A 23959-nucleotide genomic window follows, 5' to 3' on the forward strand; every position below is an offset into this window, starting at 1 on the left:
CACAAGGTTTATTGGCCAAGTCCGTTGACACACACAAGGAATTTGGGTCCAGCTGTAGCACAGACAAAAATAATACTATACATTTAGCCTGGATTCTACAAGACAATAACAGACAAGACAAGACGATACAGGTGATGTGATAGAATCTAGACAGTACTAATAGTAATACAGAGCGTACGTACGGATGATGTGATGACTGACAGTTCTGATAATGCAGTACTTATAGATATGAAGCAGATATGTCTGGCAGCTTTGGTAAGCAAAGTTCTGTAGCGCCTGCCAGAAGGGAGGAGCTGAAAGAGGTTGTGTCCAGGGTGCGAAGGGTCAAAAGTGATGTTTCCTGCCCGGTTTCTGGTTCTTGTGTCGTACAAGTCCTGGGGAGTGGGCAGGGGGGCAACAATTATTTTTTCTGCTGTTTTTACTCTGCGTTGCAGTCTGTTCCTGTCCTGTTTATTTGCTGGTCCAAACCAGATGGTGATGGATGTACAGTATGTGCACAGGACAGTTTCAATGACTGCAGTGTAGAACAGCATCAACAGGTCCTGTGGCAGAACATACATACTTCTGTAATTGGTGTAGTAAGTACATCCACTGCTTGGCCTTTTAGAGAATGGAGTTTAATCCGTATATATTACACACACTACTGCTGCTATATATTGTACAAAAAGCATAATATTGCACAATATTATTATTTGCACTCCCACACTTCATGTACATAACTGATCAGTCATATTCTATATTCATATTTAATACTCATACTGTCTATATTGTATCTCGTCGTCTTGTATAGTTTCTATACTACAGTGTTATTTATTTCTTTACTTTTGTGAGTCACAAACAGCTGGAACCAAATTCCTTGTGTGTGTCAACACACTTGGCCAATAAACCTGATTCTGATTCTGATTCAGAGAATCTCAATCAGAGATGAACTAACATTTATTTTACTTCACACCAAAAGTGTAGAATTAACACCTACAAGTGTAGGACATTAACAATTCAATAAGCACATTTATTCTCAATTGCTTTTTACTATAACATAAACAAATACAGTGTGGAATTAACACTGATAAAGTTAGCTAAACACCACCAGTGCTGAATTAAGGCCTACGTTAACATTTAGAGTGTTAAATAACCCCCAGATTGTCACCTGTCTTTGAGTTTTGAGTATCTATCGCACACTATAGTGTCCATTCATCAGTGTCAGGTACATTTACACTTTAGTCTTTAGTCTTTAGTGTTTAGTAAACACTGTGGGTGTTAATGCAGGTCTGTATAATATTCATTCAGCTCAGAAGGTGTTAGTTCTGACACTGTGCACTGCAATCTCTCAACTTATGCTTCTTGGACATTGAACTCTGTTTATCATCCACTACTGTCACACACACACACACGCACACACACACCCACACACACACACGCACACTCACCGGCGCAACAGCGCGCTCACACAGTGCCAGGTCTCGTGGGCACTTTGTATCCGCGTGTGTGTGTGAAATGGTTCCACGGAGATCCTGCTGTAGGTCCTGCTGTAGATCTGTTCCGATGTTCTGATTCCTTCTCCCGGTAAAACGGTTTGGGTCGCAGCTGTGTGATGTGACAGCAGGAAGCGACACCAGAGACGGTAAGTTTCCTGTTTGTGTCGCGTTATAAGCGCTTTGTAAACTTATTATTCAGCGCCGTAAACGGACCACCGAACAAAACCGCACATTTAACCTCGACCTGTTAAACATAGATGTAATATGCTGGTGTAAGCCACAGGGCATCTTTTTGGTATTTATGATGCATGTTTGATAGAACGACATTAAAAATTTTAATTATTTACAAAAAAAGCCACGCGGATTAAATGCACGTGCTCTTATCAATTACAGTAATGTCAAATAAATATATTATAGCAAATTTAGCAAATTATATCAATAAATAACATCCGGTGCTTTATACGTCCTTAAAGGAGCAGTGCAATTAATACAAAGAGGCAACATTTTAACTCCTGGTGTGTGTGTGTGTGTGTGTGTGTGTGTGTGTGTGTGTGTGTGTGTGTGTGTGTGTGTGTGTGTGTGCGCGCGCGCACTTTATACGTCTTGGTAAGTAAGTATAAGGATATCTTACAGGTTTGACTTTAAATAAAAAGCCCCCTCTTCTCTCTCTCTCTCTCTCTCTCTCTCTCTCTCTCTCTCTCTCTCTCTCTCTCTCTCTCTCTCTCTCTCTCTCTCTCTCTCTCACACACACACACACACACACACACACACACACACACACACACACACACACACACACACACAGACTCACACATTCTCTCTCTCTCTCTCTCTCTCTCTCTCTCTCTCTCACACACACACACACACACACACACACACACACACAGTCTCTCTCTGTCTCTGTCTCTCTGTCTCTCTCTCTGTCTCTGTCTCCCTCTCTGTCTCTCTTATTTTTGTCTATTTCTCTCTCTCTCTCTCTCTCTCTCTCTCTCTCTCTCTCTCTCTCTCTCTCTCTCTCTCTCTCTCTTCTCTCCCCCGCCCCCCCTCTCTCGCTGTGTGTGTGTGTGTGTGTTTCACTACTTCTCCCCTTTCAGTAACTATAGAGACCCTACAGCAGTGTGAGTGTGAAGAGCTGCCCGATTCTGTACACTGTTACACCTAACACCACACTGACACACACATAGACATTGTAATTTTTTCCCTACCCAATTTTATCTTCCTTTAGTCATTTCAGACCTATACCCTTCCTCTTTCTCACTCTTTCTATCTTTCCTTCCATCCATCCATCATGATTCAGTTTTCTCACAACACTAATCTGGAATCCAACATTACTCATTCCCACATATGGAATATCATATCACTCAAGGTTCACGATTCCAAGTGAAAGATTATAGTAAACAGTGTAATGTGTTGAAATGGAATGCAGTTTATTGCATTCGTGTTGTTGAGAAAGCTCATGTGACCACAGACGACTCTAGCGACGTGTTTCTGTCTTCCATTAGGCATCGAAGCATGCTCGCTTAACTAGATTATATTCTCTGCAGTTCTCAGTGGTTGATGGTAAAACTGTACTGCAGGACATCATTATTCATACTTAGTGTCTGATTATGACTTAACAAGTCCAGACATTAATCAGCAGTTTCCTTATTTCCTTATTTGTCTTGAAAAGGTTCAGTCTAGCACATGTGACAGTTCTTAGTTTTATTTTTGAACACAGCATTGATAAACCATGATGAAGAATTGGAAATAATTGATTAAAATTTGTGATTGTTCATTGTTTTTGATTTTAGAGATGTTTACCCTGACTGAAGTTGCCTCTCTTAATGACATCCAGCCTGTGTATCGAATACTGAAGCCATGGTGGGATGTCTTCATGGATTACCTGGGTTTCGTCATGCTGATGTTAGCCATTTTTGCTGGAACACTGCAGTTAACCAAAGATTACGTGGCCTGTCTTCCCATTCTAGAGGAGAGCAATAAGTCATCAAGCACAAACTCATACATGACACCTGCCCCAATGGAGAGCTCCACGTTGGCTTTAGGAACTACACCCGTAGCCACAGAGGATCTTCCGGACAACGTGGTAGATAAAATCAATGCTGAGCCAAAAGGACGCAAAACTAACCTGGACTATCAGCAGTACATTTTTGTCAACCAGATGTGTTACCATGTTGCCTTGCCCTGGTACTCAAAGTACTTTCCTTACCTTGTCCTGATACACACCATTGTGTTGATGGTAAGCAGTAATTTTTGGTTCAAATACCCAAAGACCAGCTCAAAGATAGAGCATTTTGTTTCCATCCTTGACAGGTGCTTTGAATCGCCCTGGACCACAAAGGCACTATCTGAAACTGCATGCGAAGACTCTGAAGAAAGCAAGCAGAGACTCATTGCTGGTCAGTCTGGTCCAAGCTCTCTGTTCTCAGAGAGCCAAGAGGAGAGCACCAGTTCAGCCCAGCAAGCGTTAGGTAAAAACAGCGTGAGGTTCTCCGCTGAGAAGATTGTTCCTGAAGGTTCAAGTATGACCATTTTGGACAAAAAAGATGGTGAGCAAGCTAAGGCACTTTTCGAGAAGGTTCGTACCTTCAGAGCACACATTGAGGACAGCGGCTTCATCTACAACCTCTATGTGGCACAGACCATCATCAAAGCTCTCAAGCTGATCTTTATCCTGGGGTACACATCAACTATTGCTTCAGACATCAATTTCTATCACAAATGTAAACCCAAAATCGAGCACTTAACCGGATATGATGAATTTTGCTGCACCCACAATATGGCCTTCATGCTGAGAAAGCTCATTTTCACATTCATGGCTATAATCAGCCTTTATTGCCTCGTGTGCCTGTATGCACTTTTCTGGCTTTTTCGACGTCCACTTAAGGAATACTCATTTGAAAAATTCAGAGAGGAAAGCAGCTTCAGCGATATCCCCGATGTCAAAAATGACTTTGCATTTCTCCTCCATATGGTCGACCAGTACGACCAGTTGCACTCCAAACGATTTGGGATTTTCCTGTCAGAGGTCAGTGAGAACAAGCTTCGAGAAATTAGCCTTAATCATGAATGGACAATAGAAAAACTGAATCAGCATGTAACCTGCAACGCCGAAAAAAAGATGGAGCTGCACTTGTACAGTCTCTCAGGACTGCCCAATGCTGTATATTATCTCAGTGAGCTTGTAGTCCTTAAGCTTGAACTCATCCCCGAGGTCCGAATTTCAGCCAAGATTTCTAAGATTAATAATTTACAAGAACTTCATCTCTACAACTGCCCTGCCAAGGTGGAACAAGCCAGTTTCACTTACCTCCAAGATCACCTCAGGTGCCTTCATGTAAAGTTTACCGATGTGACTGAAATCCCACCATGGGTTTATCTGTTGAAGAATCTCAGGGAACTCTACCTGATGGGTAGCTTAAACTCAGAACATAACAAACTGATTGGTTTGGAATCCATGAAAGATTTAAGGCACCTAAAGCTATTATATCTCAAAAGCAACCTTAACAAAATCCCCACCAACATCACAGATCTCTCACAACACCTCTTCAAGCTGGTGGTGGACAACGACGGTACTAAATTGCTGGTACTGAACATTCTTAAGAAGATGACAAGCTTGCGTGAGCTGGAGCTCCTTCACTGTGACCTGGAGAGGATCCCTTATGCCATTTCTAGCTTGACAAACCTGCAAGAATTGGATTTGAAATCTAATAGTTTACAGACCATCGAAGAAGACACCAGCCTTTTCAGTCTGAAGAGACTGACATGCCTCAAGTTGTGGCACAATAAGATTGTCGAAATTCCACCAAACATAAATCATCTGAAGAGCCTCGAGTCACTCTACCTCTCCTACAACAAGCTGGACACTGTACCAGCCACGTTGTTTTCACTGCCCAAGCTCAGGTACCTGGATCTCAGCCACAACACCATCTCGAAGATTCCAGATGAAGTGGGACGTCTCCAGAGCCTACAGCACTTTGAGATTACATCAAATAATATAGAGTTACTTCCCACACAACTGTTCAGATGTATCAAACTTAAAGTCCTCTGCGTGGGGAACAACAGAATCACAGTCCTTCCTGAATTTATCGGACAGTTAACGCATCTAGTTCAACTGGACGTGAAGGGGAACCGCTTGGATCACCTTCCACACGAACTCGGTCAATGTAGACATCTTCATAAAAGTTTATTTAGTGTTGAGGATCAGCTTTTTGACACACTTCCGCTTGAGGTAAAGGAGAGAATGACTGCAACAGTTACCAGGTAGATTATTCAATTCTTGACCCCTTGTTAGTCCCTTGCTAAGACCGACTCCAGAAAGCTACACTTTTCTGTTCGTTTTGCTTTGATCTAAAGCAGTGTTCGGACAGAATGCCTATAAAACCTAGCATGCAGAAAAGCAAATTCACTTAAGGGGAATTGACACAAGGTTTTGGGATAGAGTAAAGAATTGTGTATATTTCGATTTTTTTTTTTTTTTGCTAAAGTGTTGCTTTGAATTATTTTTCAGTCTTTCTGGGATTTCATTAGTTTTTTGTTCTGCAACTTGTGGCTCTGTAATGATTTCTTATTACCTGCTATGTAATGATTTCTGAATTAAAATCTTAGTGCAATTATTTTACAACTTTTTATTACGTCTCTTTATGTCTTGACTTCTCCCTAACAGCTCGGTGTAGATTATCGTTCGAAACATTTGGACTTCTCTTGACACTTTGTTAAAGCTGGTGGCAGCTGATAAGGAAGATATCTGAAGCAAGAGAAGTGACAGGGTGAAAACACGACCAAGGCTGTGTTTACGTTTACTGTATATTTAAGACTTATGGTTGGATTTTAGCTACATGTTTTTAGAATAAAATAAATTAAACCAAAAAAAAAATGTAGTTGAATAAACCTGGGATCAGCAATTACAGATAACAAAACAGTGTTTTACAAACTGCTGGCAGAACTTCAGCTTTTGTTGTTCACCTTTGTTAACGGAAACATGGCAGGAAACAGCCAGCGTGTTGCAGCAGGGCAGGAAACGGTTTGTTCATTTCTTGGAAGTCAGGATTCTCAGACCCAGGAACCTTTGCTGAAGTTCTTACACTGAAATAAAGCTACAGGCTTCTGATGGATAAAACACTGAAAAACTTCTTGTTTTCAGGTACGAATCTTTTAACAGGTGTGTGAGCATAAGTGTATTAAACTGCTAGCTGTGAAACACACACACACACACACACACACACACACACACAATCACACTTCAGGTTACTTTGTTATATAAAAATAATATGAGGTTTCTGTAATCGCCCCAAAGTGGATTAGTTTACTTTAACAGCATGTGTTTAATTCCTCATAAATCAGAGCAATATATAAATAATTATATTTCCTAATTTATTTAAGATTGTGGACCAGCTGTGAATCAGGTTAGTTCCTGTGGTCACTTACGTTACAGCAGCTATAAAACACTCGTTCCCTCAAAAGCCGAAACTTATTCTGACGTTTGCTTTTCACGCAAACTCCTAGAGAAAGTTACAGCTTTTTCTTGTTAAACGGATCCGTTGTTCGTATCAGTTAAGCGGTTTTAACATCGACATGGAGGATAAAAACAAAGAAAGAGAAGAAAGACTTACGATAAGGCAAGAAGTAGGACGTGTTAATATAGGATCAGCTTTCCACCGCTGGAGAGAACTGAAGGAGCAGGAAGGCCTGCGATGGGAACTTAAGTAAAGTTAAGTAAAGTTAGCCGCATATTAAATATTAATTAAAGTTGGCCGTATGTATTAAAAAGACATTTCCCTTTGTATTTTTGCATCTAATAAAAAAAACAAAACATTTCCCTCAAATAAGTATTGTAGTATAACTATCAAGACATCATTGATGTGTGAGCTGAATTTGGTGACAGTACAGTGTATTACAGTGAAGTTATTGAATGTTTTTGTAGTATTCGCTTTCGGGTTTTGCACTTTGCAGACGGTCCTTTGGAATCTGTCTCAGTCGTCCGACATAAAGACTTTGAGCTAATTTTGAGGAAAATTGTGTTGTAGCTGCCTCCCTACATTACTACGATAGATAAGAGGTGTTATTTGTGTAGTAACAGCGTTTAGCTCAGGAGTTATTGACTCGGGAAACTCCGACCTGTGAATACGTGGCCGACTTTACTTAAGACGCCGAGGCGCTTTTTTCCTTCTCGATAGGTGAGTAACGTTGGTTTTGCTTTGTTACACAGAACTAATATATGCCTTTGTCCTTTACATGATTATGCTTGTGTGTCATTTTTGCTTGTTTGTTTATCTACAATCGTATTGTTCTTCCCTTCAGCTATGATAAAGACACATTTCTTTCCACTAGTTGCCTGGGTTACGTATGTATGTGTGGGCGGAGCTATTTGTTACTATGTGGTTACTATCTAAACAAACAAACACACAAAAAAAAACGTACTAGAAGCAGCATTCTGACCAATCAGAATCCAGCTCTCGATAGGACTGTGAGATGAGTCACACTCACAACACAAGGGGTTCAGTGTTTTATATCCAGAAAGCAGAAAACATCAAAAAATTCTTTTTATTCCTCACGACAAAAAAAGGAAATCTTTCAACATTTACATTTCAACATAAATTATTTAAAATTGTTCATAAAAAAATAACAGTAAAAATAATTGAACATGGGTAACAGTTGACAGCTTTCCCCCCCCAGCACAAGATTCAGTTACAGAGTCATGATGATGATGATGATGATGAACCAAAAAAAAAACCAACCAAACAAAAAAAACCTTTGGAGTCATAACTAGGAATGTAGGGATATCATCATGAATTGTGATCAAATATCCGGCAGCTTCTGTGATAGTCATCATCACACGTCTAGTTATAACTCACTACATTATTTCACATTAATCTCAAAAAAAAAAAAAAAAATTGTAAAATTGTAATATTGAAATATATCTACTATTTATTTTTATACATTTGTACCATACGTATTGGACAAGTTTAAGGGCTAAAAGGTTTAAACTGGGTCAAAATTCAGAATTTTTAAAAAAAAAGTAACCACATAAAAATTTATACAGGTTTTGCAGCGCTTTTTTTTTTTTTTTTAATTCCTTAAATAAAACCCACCGTATGTCAAGCGTCTGAGGTAACAGTTGTGTTTTGGTGTCTTGGTCGCCACTGAAATCAGAATATTATCAATAAAGGAGTCCTATAAAATACCAGGATGATGTGACACTATATAAAAACGGTCGTGTTAAAGAGCTGAATGTCACCACGAGCTGATGACTGGAAAAATTCATCGACTTGTTACTCAATACGTAGAAACTCCAGCGGAGGTAAAAACAAACAAACAAAAAAAGGTCGTAAACGTCGCTCGAGTCGTCCGGCTTTACGAGGACGTCTGCGGGGGCGTGTGTGCGTTTGTGTCTTCAGGAAAGCAGGTGACCTCCACCATGGCTGCGCCTGTGTGTGGCACGGCTGCGTTCATGATGTGTCTCTGTAAATGCTTCACCCAGTCCTCCTGCACAGACAGAGGGCCCTGGAAGACCAGATCACAAAACCTGCAGAGGGAAACAAGACATGTATGTTTATCTAAACCTGGTAAAACTCTTCTTCTCATTTGTGTTCTAGTTTCTATAAATTATATAGCACCAAAAACTGATTTGAGATGAGATAAATGTTTGTAGCTTAATAAAATAATTATGATTATAATTTTTGACAAAATAACTGTGGTAATGGTTTTAGCTGTCAGAACTAATACACAAGACAAAAGCACATTTATTACACATGAATCATCATCATCATCATCATCATCATCATCCACAGTACCTGCAAGTGAGTCTATAAATTTCCTCTGGTGTGTGTAGCAACGGATAAGTTTTCTTCTTTGACCCAGACCGTGACCTCTGCTTCCTTTTACAGTCATAAGCTAAAAAAAAAAAAATGATGAGACATTTACAAACATACAATGTTTAGTTGTGGTTTTGTAATTAGCACCGGGACGTATGCCACGAGGGGCCCGAGCACTGGGACGTACGCTGCGAGGGGCCCGAGCACCGGGACGTACGCCACGAGGGGCCCGAACAACACAGAGCAAAGACAGAAGTCCAGGAGGTCCTGTGTTCTGTCACTGTATTTACAGATTCTGTGGCCTGTGACTTTAGTGACGTGACGTGACGTACAGCGGTGACCCATACTCAGAATTTGTTCTCTGCATTTGACCCAAAGTGCACACACACAGCAGTGAACACACACACTGTGAACACACCCGGAGCAGTGGGCAGCCATTTATGCTGCGGCGCCCGGGGAGCAGTTGGGGGATTCGGTGCCTTGCTCAAGGGCTCCTCAATCGTGGTATTGCCGGCCCGAGACCCAAACCCACAACCTTTGGGTTGAGAGTCAGACTCTGTAACCATTAGGCCACGACTTTTTTAGCTGTGTTGTTTACCTGTGATGCCTTCTGGACTTCTCTTACTTTCACCTCAACTCCAAGATTTAAAAATGCATTAGACAAACAAATGTATCTAAATGACTGTGTACATTTTATTACTTTTACAATTATAAATAGTTGAAAAAGTATCAAAATATATATTTATTTTTGTTTTAGATTATTAGCCTAATACAAAATCACAGCTTTAATTGTGTTCGCAAAACAACCAAATTCTCTCTTTTTTTGTACACAACATACAAGTACATTATATTTCAAATCAACGAGTTAAATATTTACAACGAGCTCCAGTTTTGTGCACAGGCTGTAACTCTGTCTGCACCTTATGAAAATAAAAATGAATCGTCACCTTCATCAAACCAGAAAAGAGAAAATAGAGAATACAGAAGACCTAACATGAGCATTTGTACCACATCAGGACAAAAACCTCACTGTACTCAGTCTTCAGGGTAACGGGGTGTAAACTACACCACAGAAACGTCAGCACAAGGCCAGTCTTCTAGTTTCACATGAGAACAGAGAGGAAGTGTGAAGTCAGAGTTAGAGCTCTTCTTAACCACGCTCACATCCGTTAACCGCTGGATCTGTACTTAAGAGCTTCACACACGGAGGCACGTCCTTAAGAACTATATAATATGTTTAGCAATGAACACCGTTTTTTCTTTTTTCTAAGGAAATCTCTCATTATTCTCTGACATGTTAAGATTTGCACACATCTCCTAGTGCAGGGGCCGGCAACCTTAAACCCTCAGAGAGCCTTTTGGACCCACAGAAAAAAACACAGGGAGCCACAAAACCCTTTTGACATCTAAAATGAAGAGAACGCTGCATATATCATTTTTTTTACCTTTATGGAAAGTATAGGAAAAAACTGTAGTGTGTTGCATTTATGAAATCAATGAACTGCTACAGAGTAAACAAAATTTTATTTCTGCAGGCAAACAAAAATATTTTGAACAGTTTGAACTAACCTTAACAAAAAAGACACTGGGTTGAAGGTTACTTTCAAATAAAATGTTCAATGTCTAATCGAGTCCTCGTCGTATTCATGACATCAAAATTTTAACTTGCCGGCTGCAGCGAACCGAAAATACGTCTGCTTCGGTGTCGGATTTCGCAAGTCGGCGGTTATGACGCTTAGTTTGAGCGACAAAAACATTAAACACGGTTTATTTTAATGTTACAAGAGCATCATGATCTTAGAATTTATTTATTTTTTTAAAAAAACTGAGGCAGAGGGACGAAAGGGCCACTTGTGGCTCCGGAGCCGCGGTTTGCCGACCCCTGACTTAGTGTAAATCAAGTCAGAACTACTCAGCTTTACATCCTCAGGTTTTAACCCAATAAAATTGAGCAAAACTGTAAAAGGACTCACTTGTTCCTTCCAAAAGTGCATTTCTTTTTCGCCGTGCGTAAGCTCGCAAGTGATTGGAGAGGCTAACTCCGCTGTGGAAAGTCGCGTTACAGTGAACGCAAACCTTTCTGTTTAGTTCGCTTTTCTCTGAAACAGACAGAGAGTCAGTTTGTTAGAAAAACAGATAAATTCTTGCAATAAGATAAAGAAATTGTGTTGATGTTCCAGAGAATAAACTCTAGTGTCAAGAAATTTACATTACATTTTACAATTAGTAATTCTTTCTTTGTCCTGCAAGTAACATTTTTATATAAATTTACAGTCACAGCTGCAATGAAATTTCTGTTTTGGCTCGTGACATTTCTCACAGTCGGACGATTGGTTCTCGGTTCTGTGATGTGACAGTCACATGACCCGATCTGGCCACATTACAGCGATATCAAAGGTGACACGATACAAAGATAAGATAAAACCGATAACAAGCCTATAATTGATATTTCGCTACGATTTTAAAACTCGAATTACGGAAATGTAAAACTTTCATTTGTGACCAGCGAGAGAACAAAACGACACACTGTGAAGCTAAGAAAATAAAAAGAACTGTATTTGTTTTTCTTATGCTTCATCTTGATTCCCTAAAAAAAGTATACAAGCCAAAGAATAAAAAAAAAATCTAAAATAAATGATTTAATAACTTAAGAATGATCAAATCTGATCAATTCACTGTTACAGTGATAGCTTGTCTAATCTCGGGTTAGTACGTGGATCGGTCAATTTCTAACGAGTTCTAAAGCTTTATCTTCCTGTCCGTTGTTTAATGTGTTTCTAAATTTCAAGAAAATTTTTAATTCATTTTGTAAAAAGATTTTGTAGGAATTTAGTTTTTACTGAAGAAGCAAAAAATAAGAATGAAATGAATTACTGAATCAATTTTGTAGACAGATTTATATACTTTAGCATGGATATTGTGTTTAATTGTTGTAGCACGTGCATATTTAATTTTACCTCCAAAAACTTTTATTATTATTATTAACAACAACAACACCCTTTCTGTAATCTCAGCAATACGAACAATAAACTTGTTTACACACAAAACTATAAGAACTCCGTTAAACTATAATAAAATTCAGTTCTAAAACGTATCTTTTTATGATGTGTCTGTTACATTTTAAAAATAAAACCTTCATTTCTGATTTCAAAATAAATTCTGAATGACATAAATAATTATACTTTATGATTATTATTAGTTGTAGACTATTAAATTCATGCCCCATTAGCATAAATATTCTATTTAGACATCATTACTTTAGGGTTTGGATTGAAAAATGTTTATATTTACACGAACGTGATGTATTCTAGAAAATGTAATGACTAAATTCGTGCTTGTTTCTCGGAGCAGCTGCAAACAAATTTTGTCAGGTTAAATTTGACTATACAAAATCAACATTCAGAAAAAAGCATAAAAATGTGAGCAAAGAAAAAAAAATAAATAATCACCCCGAAGGTTTTAGGGAATATTGCATGTATACAGGTTTGTTATTGTTCATATTACTGAAGTAACATAAAATTACACAGAATGCACTGAGGCTTTAAATGTGATCTCAAAACTACAAGTGCTGACTGCATGGTTTCATAGGCAGCTCTTTAATTTACATAAATTTACCTAAATTTTAGATAATCGATGTGCTACATAAACAAACAGATTCTAATGCAAATGTATTTCTACTTAAAAAAAACCCGCACAGCTCAACTTAGGTCTGGGTGATAAAACGATAACGATATGTATCGCGATAGACACGTGATCGATATCAATAAAAAATGTGTTCGATAAAAAGTTCGATATTTTTTAAATCTTCGTCGGAAGAAAACAGAGGTTGCGAAGCAAGTTTGGTTGCATTAACAAAGGCACTCGCTCTCTGGTAACCTAGTAATGTAGGGAGTGTGACACTAACAGCCAATGATGTAACAGTATCATGTTTGGTTGTGCCATGTTGTTGTCTCGTGCTGGTCTGCAGGATTCCTCTTCAGTAACCGGCAACTGATGAGCAGAAAATGAGCCGCAGCGAGCGAGGAAATTGTAAATAAAAAGAGGAAAAGTCCGCTACTTTTCATATTTCTGCAGATTTTATATTCCAGACAATGTTACTGTAGTGTATCAGGTTTGTGTTTTATATTACAGATGTATCTCAGTCTACCTCAGTTTTATTTGTTTACAAAAAAAAAATGCACATATTTTACACACTTTATTCAGCAGAAGGTGAACAGCTAGTGAACTTCCTAGCACTAAACGTGCACTAAACTCTCAGGTTTCTCTGTTTATATGTAACACCTTGCACTATTTTATTACACTTTATTAAGCATTTCTTACATTTTCTTTCATTTTGCACCTTAAATGTTAAGAGATAATAGTTAAGTGTTCATTGTGACTTTAGACTTATGTTTACATTAGAATTATTTGAGTTTTCCTGGTTGTCGACATTTCTGTCTTAATAACTGAGGGGATTCTGATCAGAGGAAGGTTAAATTTAAAATAAAAATGTTTAAATGTAGCATATTTTTCTCCTGGTCCTTATTTTAAATGAGGCACAAAAAATATCAATAATTATCGGATATCGACCGATATGAAACACTGATATCGTGATACAGTTTTCAGCCATATCGCCCAGCCCTAGCTCAACTTATATATAGAGTGTCCTATAAACTGACCCTGTTCAGTTGTTGATGAAATTTGCATATTAAACCAGGATGAATAAATACCTGGATGTATTTCTCTCAAAAACAATACCAATTAAAGGTTGTTAACATAAATTAACATAATCCTATCACAAACATATCAGCATGAACGTTAACAACAGTGATGCACTGGGGTGCTCGATTTTACAAAATAAGAAAAAGAAATAAAACAAGTACCTGATACGGAGTTTGGGAGTTGTGCTGATGCATCACGCTCTTTAATGGAGTTACCAAGAAAAGCTTTTCTCGCAGTTTGGGGAAGGGTTTTAACTTTGGCCTCCTCGTGAGCTCGCCTCTTTTTTAGAATTCCTATCAGATCGCTCGATGGCGATCCTTTCATTGCATCTTTATTATTCTCTGTCCTTTTCTTTTCCTCCGCAGATCTAGAGGAAACGTGTCCATGTCGCTTGCCGCCTTGTGCAAAACGCTGCACTTTTGCCGTTGAAATGATGAGACCGTTACTAAATTTGTAGGGATGTAAAGAGTTCCTCGAGCGGCATTTCTTTTTAAGGGCCTGCAATTTGATCTGGAACTGCTTTTTATCACGCATCAGCTCCTTCAGGATGATCACGGGCGATTTGGTCTTAGATGTAGAGCATGGCTTCCTTAGCCTTTTAAGATGGCCCCGAACGTGATTGGATAATCCGGTCTTGGTGTCGAACCACTCTCTACATAGCGGGCACGTGAGTTCTGATTTTGGCTTTGAAGCCGGCTCGGTCGACGGCAAGTCAACCTCTGTAACAACAAGAATATTTCATTATAGTATGTTCACTATAACATATATACTGTCGTACAGTCTGACATGATGACAACCGAGATCCTACAGTGTGACATAGGGCTGGGCGATAAAACGATAACGATATGTATCGCGATAGACACGTGATCAATATCAATAAAAATGTGTTCGATATTTTTTATTCTTCGTCGGAAGAAAACAGAGTTTGCGAAGAGAGTTTGGTTGCATTAACAAAGGCACTCGCTCTCTGGTAACCTAGCAACGTAGGGAGTGACACGCTAACATCCAGTCATGTAACAGTATCATGTTCGGTTGCGCCATATCGTTGTATCCTGCTAGTGTGCTGGATTCCTCTTCAGTAACCGGCGACTGATGAGCAGAAAATGAGATTGTAAATAAAAGCGGAAAAGTCAGCTACTTCTTCCTATTTCTGCAGGTTTTATATTTCAGACAACGTTACTGTACTGTATCAGGTTTGTGCTTTATATTACAGATATATCTCAGTCTAAAGTCACAATGTACACTTAATTATCAATTAACATTTAAGGGATAATTGTTAAGTGTACATTGTGACTTTAGACTTATGTTTACATTTTAATTTGAGGTTTCCTGGTTGTTGACATTTCTGTCTTAATGACTGAGGGGATTCTGATCAGAGGAAGGTTAAGTTTAAAATAAAAATGTTTAAATGTAATATATTTTTTCTCCTGGTCATAAAAAAAATATCAATAATTATCCATATCGACCGATATGAAACACTGATATCGTGATACAGTTTTCAGCCATATTGCCCAGCCCTAGTGTGACATGGGGATCATGTTCATACCATCGGACAAGCAACAATCACAAAGCATTATAACAAATCGCACAGTGGGACCCTGATTTAAGAGTCCAACCCCTGTTCCTGCACGATAGTGTCCCTGGGCAGAAAGGAGCTCCATGAAGACATGGTGTGTTAAGGTTAGAGAGGAAAAACTAAAGTGTCCTTCACAGAGCCTGGACTAAACCCCACTGAAGACCTTTTGGATGAACTGGAACAAAACCTTTGACCAAGACTTCTTGCCAGACATCTTGACTCCACTAATGCTCTTGGGGCTGAATGGGCAAAACCTCACATCGTACACCTAAATCTGAGATTTAAAACTCTCTGTTCACAAACTAGGGTGACAGTCAAAAGTAGTATCATAAAAAGGGAACATAATCCCTCTTCTTTATATTCACAAACTAATAATTAATGGTCTCATGTTTAAAGGTAAATGGTAACCATTTGGCCATGCTTATCCAAACCTTTGTAAACAAGGAATTTTAGGTGGCTGGACTTACAAATTTTAGCTAAATAAAGCAGTCCCATTCTGCCATTCATTAACTCAGTCTTGGACATGACCAAACTGATGGACTTAGGGAAAGTAATAAAATAATCGTAATGCACTATAAAACAATACGATGCAGGGGTGGCCCATCTCACCCAGAAGGGTCAATGTGGAAGCAGGTTTTCATTCCAACCCAGCAGAAGCCAAGACAGAGTCTATTGATAGCCGAGATCAACTGCTTGATTGGAATGAGAACCGAGGGCAAATAAATAATTGATAAAACCCTAAGTCTTGACCAAACCTTGAGAAACCATGGAAGACCTTGCAAGCAAGTTAAAAAAAGTTACTATAGGAACACAAAAAAAGTCATAGTTTTTACCATGCATGGTATGTAAGATATGTATCCTTATAGCATAGCTGTACAGGATACTAATCCTTGCCTAGTCTTAAACTTGACCATATTTTGAATGAAGAAAGCTTAAAAGGTAAAGAAAGTAAGTAAGGGATAAAAAAATCAAAAGCTTACCTGTCTTAATTTGAGGTACCGCTGCCATCCTACGCCGAACAGGAGGAACTTTATCTCGAGAAGCCACTTGGGCTACAGATACAACATGACGTGCTTTATAACTTACGCCCACTCTGTGCAGATGCCCTCGTATATGGTTGGACAGACCGATCCCTGACTGAAACACAGCTGGGCAGTAGGGGCAAGACTTTAGGTTGACCTTAAAGTCGCCATTTTTCACAGAACCTGATTCGTTGGTATCACCAGACACTTCTCTTTCCATACATTCTTCTTTAATAGAAACAGTCTGCGACAAACCCGGCTCTTGCTTGGAGAGGTCACACGAGGCCTCTGAGCTTCTAAAGGTGTTGTTGCTGATATGTGCGTCATCTTTAGAATCACATTGTTTAATAAGGTAGAGACTGGAGTTTTTCTGGAAAATTTGCCTGCATTTGGGAAAATCGATCAGAATATCTTGGCCTTGTAGGTTGTGGAACGGAGTGGACATTTTTCTTTTCGATGGGGACTTCTTTAAGGTCTGCTTCTCAGAGGGTATGTGTTTGTGGTTAGTGCTTGAGTTCTCTCCTTTAAAACGGTCGTTATTACAGCTGAACCCTTGACCGATGGCATCGGATTTTAGAGTGCAAACCGACTCATCATCCTTTAGTGCAAATAGTTTCCCCTTGTACTTGGCAGGGGATGGCGAGTCCTCTTCCGGATTGAGGAAATCATTACTGCAGCATTGACCGAAGTCTGGACTCCCAGCCCCAACACCAACTTTGTTAAAGTTTGGAGCAGAACTGCTTTCTGAGTCACAATTCCTCTTCCGGGAAATCAGCGTGTGAATGGATTTGTCAAGTTTCGATTCACTTTTGTCCAGTTTATCATCTGCCGTGTCTTTTGATTTTGGTTTATCCTTTTGTAAAACGCCGTTGGAATCTTCGGCGTTTAAAGATTGTTGCGCTTCACTCTCGGATGAAGACGAACAGCTGCTGTTTTCTGAGTCAGCTAATAATAGCAAATCTTTGTCCGAAGATTTGTGATTCCTTACCAATTTTAGCTTTTTATCTGACTTACCAAATTTTTGTCCCAGTAGTAAATCTTGTCTTTCGATTATCGTACGCTGAGCATCGGTGACAGGATGCTTGCTAAGCATATGAGTGATTAGCTCATTTTTACTTGCTGCCAAGAAGTTACACTTTTGACAGGGATAATACCGCTTGTCTTTCTCGTGAGTTTTTGCATGCTGGACGAAGGTATTGGGGCAGTTGGTTCCAAAAGTGCATTGTGGACACTGTAACCTTGCGTCTTTGCCCTCGTTTGTTATTTCATCTGTTTCTGTGATTCCCTCCACAAACTGATGTCTTTTTGTCTGATGGACAGTTATGTGTTTTAAAAGCGAAGTGTGATTATAAAAGTCTTTTCCACACTCTTTGCATATGAATGGCTTTTGTTTTGATCGGTTTTCTGTGTGCGTTTGCGAATGAGAATTGTCTTTAAAACTGCTATTGCCGAGAAATAACGTAGGCTCTTCTTCCAAGCCAGAGTCTCTGGACGGTATTTCTTGAACATATCCAGACTTTTGTCTATTCTTCCCGATTTTTGCTGGTTTCTGTAGAAGTTTTCTGAAGGCCACTGCTGTTCCGTTCGAGTACTGGGACTTGTTTGATTTTGGTGAATGCATTTTGGATTGTGGTTCTGCTTCTTTTTGGCTTGCCTCTCCAATATGATGATTTTTTGAGATTTCTGGGGGATTTACCATCACCATCTTGTCCAACTTACACTTCCTTCTAGATGATGAAGCAGGTATTTTAGCCTCCATTTCAGAACAATCCTGATCCTCCAGCAAAAACTTCATAAACTCTTTCTGAGGATTCCACTCAAGTTCATTACTATCATCATAACTGTCCAATGAATTTACGGGTGAATCCGCGTCAAAGCCCCATATGCCCCGGTTTTCCACGTCTTTAGCCGTTACCATCTGCCTTATAGACATTTCTCCATCTTTTCCAAGTAGATCGTGGTCTTCTAACTGAACGGTTGGTGTGTTGTTAGAATTTTGTGTGCGTATTGACTTAGGCAGCAATCCTGGTACATTTTTGGAGATGTCCGATATCTTTTCTTGTGAAATGCTGGGTGAAGCTGATCCGTTAACAAAGGCAGCTTTGGCAGGTACATCAGCGCAAATGGAGTCGATAAAACTAACATGTTTTAGAAGATCTGCTTGGTCACTGCTTGGTGTCATGTTCTCTTGTGGGCACTGCATTGATGCTTCTAATACACTTCCTTCAGGAGATAATGCCGGCTTGCTCGTTAGAGGACCAGAGATTTCTGACACGGGCTGGTCATTTTCCTCTTTCTTGGTATCCTCCTTCAAAGGAGACATGCCTCAGGACTATGTCTGGGAGATGAAATTAAAACAAACAAACAAACAAACAAACAAACAAACAAGGCAGAATATAATTTTTTTTTACCTTTTCGTAAGAATAGAAACGGAACAAATTAACATTAAAGGTGGGATCTCCGTTGTTTGAGAAACGCTTCAGAAAACTGAGTCGGGACGACAAACTAAACAAAAATCAAAACAAACGTGTAGCCAATGAGCAGAAAGGCGCGTGTCTTGACAATATGGGCGGAGAGAGTGTTCAGTGTGCATGTGTGACATTAGCAGAAAGTGATTGACATTGACATGGAGGATAAAAACAAAGAAAGAAAGAGAAGAAAGACTTACGATAAGGCAAGAAGTAGGACGTGTTAATATATGATCAGCTTTCCAGCGCTGGAGAGAACTGAAGGAGCAGGAAGTTGGCCACATATTCACAGGTTGGAGTTTCCCGAGTCAATAACTCCTGAGCTAAACGCTGTTACTACACAAATAACACCTCTTTTCTATCATAGTAATGTAGAGAGGCAGCTACAACCGCGTTTTGTGTAGTAACAGCGTTTAGCTCAGGAGTTATTGACTCGGGAAACTCCGACCTGTGAATATGCGGCCGACTTTACTTAAGACGCTGAAGCGCTTTTTTCCTTCTCTATAGGTGAGTAACGTTGGTTTTGCTTTGTTACACAGAACTAATATATGCCTTTGTCCTTTACATGATTATGCTTGTGTGTCATTTTTGCTTGTTTGTTTATCTACAATCGTATTGTTCTTCCCTTCAGCTATGATAAAGACACATTTCTTTCCATTAGTTGGCCGAGTTACGTATGTATGTGTGGGCAGAGCAATCGATACAGGTGTGGGACCCATTTGGGTTAGGGGCGTAATTGTTTTGGTGATTTCAAATGTCAACATTGGCTTTCAAACAACGGAGACCCCGCCTTTAATCAGAATCAATATTACACTTTTATCCCACAACGCTGTTGAGTTCAGGATTGTAATTGGTCAGAAGGTGTTGATTACGGTCATAACTGATAGTGTAGAAATCACAGGTTTATATTTACATTGTTTCTATAGTAACAGCTAAACCAAGCTAACTTGATTAGAGCTCATTTAGTAACTTCTGCTAACTACCAGTAACTTGCTAACTAATGCACTGTAGCACTGTACTGTTGATTCATGTCCTAGACACTAAAACAGTGACCATATCTCGACATTATTGAGTTTTTACTCATACGATGTAAATTATTAGGACATGATCAGGACTTTTCATGTTTACCTTCTAAACAACCTGCTCCAATTTGTCAGAAAATTTTCCAGACATACTGCAAGCATGTTCTCGGAGAGAGTCAGCAGCAATCGATTCATATATTAATAGGAATATTATGAGAGATATCTATAATTTAGGCCAGATTCACACCTGATAACGGCATCTGTCTTAAGTGATCTGATCAGCGGTGAATGACCGAATCGCACAGTGACACAATGCATCTCCAGTGACCGCTTGTGATTGGATTTCATACATGGCTTCTGCTGGAATAAGGGTGTGTCACATATTTATTACAGCAGTCTTTTGCTGGGTTTGATTTCTGGCAGAAATCAGCAGCTGCTTTTCTATCTGCAGTTACATCGTCACGTTCGTTTATCAGCCTAGTGGTGAGGCAAGGCAATGGTTACAGCTAGAGCAATGATGCAGACAATTAGGGGACACTCTACTGCGGTCAGGGATGGATCATGTGACTTTTGCATTCAGACTACAAATGTCATTATCATATATCCTTAAGTTAGTCTTGGACAATTCGTGCCATCCAGCCAGGTCTTATCTATCACATGACTGCTACCACCATAGGAAGGGGAAGGCTATCACATATCCTCCGAGTCATCTAAAGCCAGCCAACTGCATCTGTTCAATTTGCTGTTGATGCTGTGTCATGGGGCAAGGTAACACACACGGAGGAAAGTGCTACCCGCCCCTTCACCCACAGGATATAACTCATCTGCAAGCTACAATCACAATCAGGTACAAACATGTCAATTCAGAGAAACAAGCCAATTTTCTTACTGCTCATTTTAGGAAAAAACAAAACAAAATAGCGTAACGTATTCAGATGTATATACGTACAGACCATTTGAAATACTGACGTTACGGACTCGGAAGATCCCACAGATACCGGGGTAAATCATCACGCTACCCAGTTATGTGTTTAAAGCTAATCCCGTGCGAATAGGGCTTTCGTCTGAGTGGGGTTTATGTTGCCATGGAAAGTCTCTATGCATTCTGCCATCGGACAAGCTTGATAAGATCATGTATAATAAGAGGGCTTAGTCGGTTTATTATGAATACAATCACGTTAAATGAACACCGTGGCGTCATAACATGGTGAGAATTTGGCACAATTTTGAAATCGTCTTTGATCAATCTAAAACTATAACACTATCAACACTATCGTACATTATACAATACGTGGAATTGTACTGACTTCAAGTGTGTGTGTTTTCAGTATTTTTACTGCACCTGGATCTACAGAAACACTATACAACACAATACTGTGCATTAAAACAAAACAGTGGGAGTTTAATGAATTAACCTCAATATCAGAACACAACATATATTGTGGTTGTAATGTGAAGAGAAAAAAGTAAAATATATACAGTGGTCTGCGAAAGAAAAGTTAACAGCACACCGGCATCAATCACCTGTCAACTTAGTGCAGATGCATGAAGGGTTTATAAATAAAGATCCATGATGGTTTAACTTGAACCTCATTAATCTCAGGTCTTTGCCATCTTGTACAACAGCATTCAGTCCTGCAGCCTGTACCACGTTAAACAATGAAAAAAAAGTCTAAATAAAAAGCACGACAGCAAATTAAATTGCTCTTAACACACATCTGCAGTTAGTTTTCATTCCTCCTGGTAATGCATGATGTGAATAACAACACTAAGTGTTAGCAAGGTAGCTATGATTGTCTGTTATCTTTCTGTATCTATGCTAACAAAACTGCTACCACTTGGACAAACGAGGGAGCTCCTCACTCTAAAACAAACATTAAAAACACTTTCTTTCTTTTTTTAAACATACCTTTCCGTCGCTGAAACCGAGAACAATAACACCGAAGTGAGATCATTTCATTTTTTTCAAATGCCTTCCATCCATTTCGAAGCCGCCATGTTTGCGCCGATGGTCCACGGACGATACCATTACACATCCTTATGGGGCTGACGTGTAGATGGTAAAGGGAAAAAAAACGCCGTTTTTACTTTTAGAGGTAGAGAATGAAAATCTGTAACCTAAATTTACTTAAAGCATTTTTAAACGCTTTTACGTTACACTGAATATACGATTTGGTTGTATTATTCTGGACAATAGGAGACATGGTATTACCTAAAGAAAAGTGGAACCGTCCAAATAGCTGGCACCAAAAAGCCGAGTCTCGAGAGAGAGAAAGCACTGTGGCTAATACATGACACGACAAAGAAGCTCTATTTTGGGTTTCTTTCTAAAAAAATAAATGATATCAACGCCTTAAATACGTGTGCTGAAGTGAAACTGAGGCGGAACATGTGGTGAATTCGTGTTTAAACCAATTCTTTAGGTGTGAAAAAGCAACTCGCCGGTGCCTTTAGCTAGCTAACCAGCATAGCTATCTAACTATCATAGCTAGCTAACCAGCATTGTTAGCTGACCATCATAGCTAGCTAACCAGCATAGCTAGCTAGCTAACCATCATAGCCATAGATATCTATGCAGCACAGCTAGCTAACCATCATAGTTAGCTGACCATCATAACTAACTTAACCATCATAGCCAGCTAACCATCATAGCTAACCAGCATAGCTAGCTAACCAGAATAGCTAGCAAACGATCATAGTTAGCTGACCATCATAATTAACCATCATCCCGACTTTACTGAGATAAAACTGAGGAAATATTTACATATTTAATAGAACTCTGATTTTGTTTGTTTATTTTTAGTTTTTGTGTTTTAAACCATATATATTTTCCTCCTATATTTCTCTCCCTCTGAGTTGTGCTTGTTTTCACTTTCTCCCGGGTCTGATCCCAAATCGATCCTCACTTATACTACACGTTCACTATACAGGACGTAATCGTTAACGGCTTAGACGTCAAACCGAGTGCACTATATAGCCGTTTGGGACACAGCCGCTGCTTTTTCCTCACCTCAACCTCGCCTTTTGGCTGGATTTTAATCATTTACTGTTGTTATTTATGTCTTTTTAACCGTTCATGTCGTCAATTAAGGCTGTATGACAATTTGGGTTAAAAATACTATTTTGACCCGAATTAAATTCAGTATCGACGATCTAACGTTAGAGTTTCTTTCAGAGTCAGAAGATCCCTCGTTATTTTTTTGCTAGCTAGTAAAAATAGCATTGCGCGAGACCGCTGGCGCGAGACGTATCAATATAAAATAAAACTCTGTAGATTAGCTCATTAGCTATATCTTCTCCACACAATAGTAAGGTATTAATAAATAATAAGTGCCAGAATTACTCCATAGAAGAAATATATCGTGTGACAACTTATAAAACAGTCATAAAATATGTAAATATGTGCATTGTGACATTATAGGAGCTGTAAACATACAGTTGTTCCCTCAGCTGTTGATTGTTGATGACAACTAGAGAGATTTCTTAGCTAGATATTATAAAGTTAGTGATTATTTACTTTTAAATTATTTTTAATTTAATTATTTTTTAATACTTGAACGTCACACCATTTTGTCTAGATCTATGGGAGATAAATTAGTTTAGAAATCTAATTACAGCTCTGTTTGTTTACAGATTATTACTAAGCGGTTGATCTGAACCCGGAGGATGATGGCGTCGCCGTCAGAATTCACGTTCTCCCTCAATAACCTGTTCTTTGACAGACCTGTGCTTCATAAAGTGTGAGCGGACGGTTGTGTTTAAAATGTTCCTGAAAACAAAAATGGGCGTTTCACCCATTGGCACGATGTCAAAGCCGTATACAGTGGGTCATGAAGTGTTTCGAACTGACATGTTGGTTTTTTATATTAAAGTAATCAGCTCTT

At 39.1% G+C, this 23959-nt stretch overlaps 4 protein-coding genes across 15 annotated transcripts in view; 2 read left to right on the forward strand and 2 right to left on the reverse strand.

The window, feature by feature from the left end:
* The window catches only part of LOC113645130 (tripartite motif-containing protein 16-like), a 664889-nt gene that overhangs the window by 173251 nt on the left and 467679 nt on the right, over window positions 1-23959 (reverse strand). The gene's annotated exons all lie outside the window — the stretch shown is intronic.
* lrrc8da (leucine rich repeat containing 8 VRAC subunit Da) lies at window positions 1336-6088 on the forward strand. Its single transcript, XM_027150839.2, has 2 exons — window positions 1336-1621; window positions 3266-6088. Exon 2 carries the CDS (start codon window positions 3268-3270, stop codon window positions 5737-5739), a length of 2472 nt encoding a protein of 823 aa, XP_027006640.2. The 5' UTR covers window positions 1336-1621; window positions 3266-3267; the 3' UTR covers window positions 5740-6088.
* Window positions 6225-23959, forward strand: part of hfm1 (helicase for meiosis 1) — a 42220-nt gene continuing 24485 nt past the window's right edge. For 2 of the 10 annotated variants that reach the window (XR_007144317.1, XR_007144316.1), the window contains exons 1-2: window positions 23044-23388; window positions 23709-23815. Coding sequence is in view for 7 of the 10 variants with exons in the window: in XM_047820349.1 (XP_047676305.1) it covers window positions 23742-23815 (74 nt within the window). In the remaining 3 variants the exon portion in view is untranslated. Of the gene's footprint in view, window positions 6616-9001; window positions 9019-22345; window positions 22499-23043; window positions 23389-23496; window positions 23577-23708; window positions 23816-23959 lie in introns of those variants that run through there. The other 8 variants (XM_027150834.2, XM_047820351.1, XM_047820348.1 and 5 more) reach the window with 7 other exon arrangements.
* On the reverse strand, window positions 8002-22120 carry znf644a (zinc finger protein 644a). Of its 3 annotated transcripts, XM_027150836.2 has the most exons (7): window positions 21985-22113; window positions 21600-21717; window positions 16544-18923; window positions 14149-14706; window positions 11260-11385; window positions 9266-9365; window positions 8002-8997 (listed from the first exon to the last, which is right to left on the reverse strand). In XM_027150836.2, exons 3-7 carry the CDS (start codon window positions 18906-18908, stop codon window positions 8826-8828), a joined length of 3321 nt encoding a protein of 1106 aa, XP_027006637.1. In that variant the 5' UTR covers window positions 18909-18923; window positions 21600-21717; window positions 21985-22113; the 3' UTR covers window positions 8002-8825. The 3 variants fall into 3 exon arrangements, with proteins under 3 accessions (XP_027006637.1, XP_027006636.1, XP_027006638.1); XM_027150835.2 differs by lacking the exon at window positions 21600-21717 and having other exon boundaries at window positions 21985-22120; XM_027150837.2 differs by lacking the exons at window positions 11260-11385; window positions 21600-21717 and having other exon boundaries at window positions 21985-22120.

This window comes from Tachysurus fulvidraco, chromosome 11 (assembly GCF_022655615.1).
Source record: "Tachysurus fulvidraco isolate hzauxx_2018 chromosome 11, HZAU_PFXX_2.0, whole genome shotgun sequence".
Classification (NCBI taxonomy): domain Eukaryota; kingdom Metazoa; phylum Chordata; class Actinopteri; order Siluriformes; family Bagridae; genus Tachysurus; species Tachysurus fulvidraco.

What these genes read in the sequence shown, in the direction of transcription:
- lrrc8da (XM_027150839.2), top strand. Translation starts at nt 3,268, where the DNA reads ATGTTTACCCTGACTGAAGTTGCCTCTCTTAATGACATCCAGCCTGTG.
- znf644a (XM_027150835.2), bottom strand. Translation starts at nt 18,908, where the DNA reads ATGTCTCCTTTGAAGGAGGATACCAAGAAAGAGGAAAATGACCAGCCC. An exon ending in GGTACCTCAAATTAAGACAG is followed by an intron (nt 14,707 to 16,543) that starts GTAAGCTTTTGA and finishes TTGTTGTTACAG; the next exon opens with AGGTTGACTTGCCGTCGACC. An exon ending in ACTCCCAAACTCCGTATCAG is followed by an intron (nt 11,386 to 14,148) that starts GTACTTGTTTTA and finishes TGTCTGTTTCAG; the next exon opens with AGAAAAGCGAACTAAACAGA.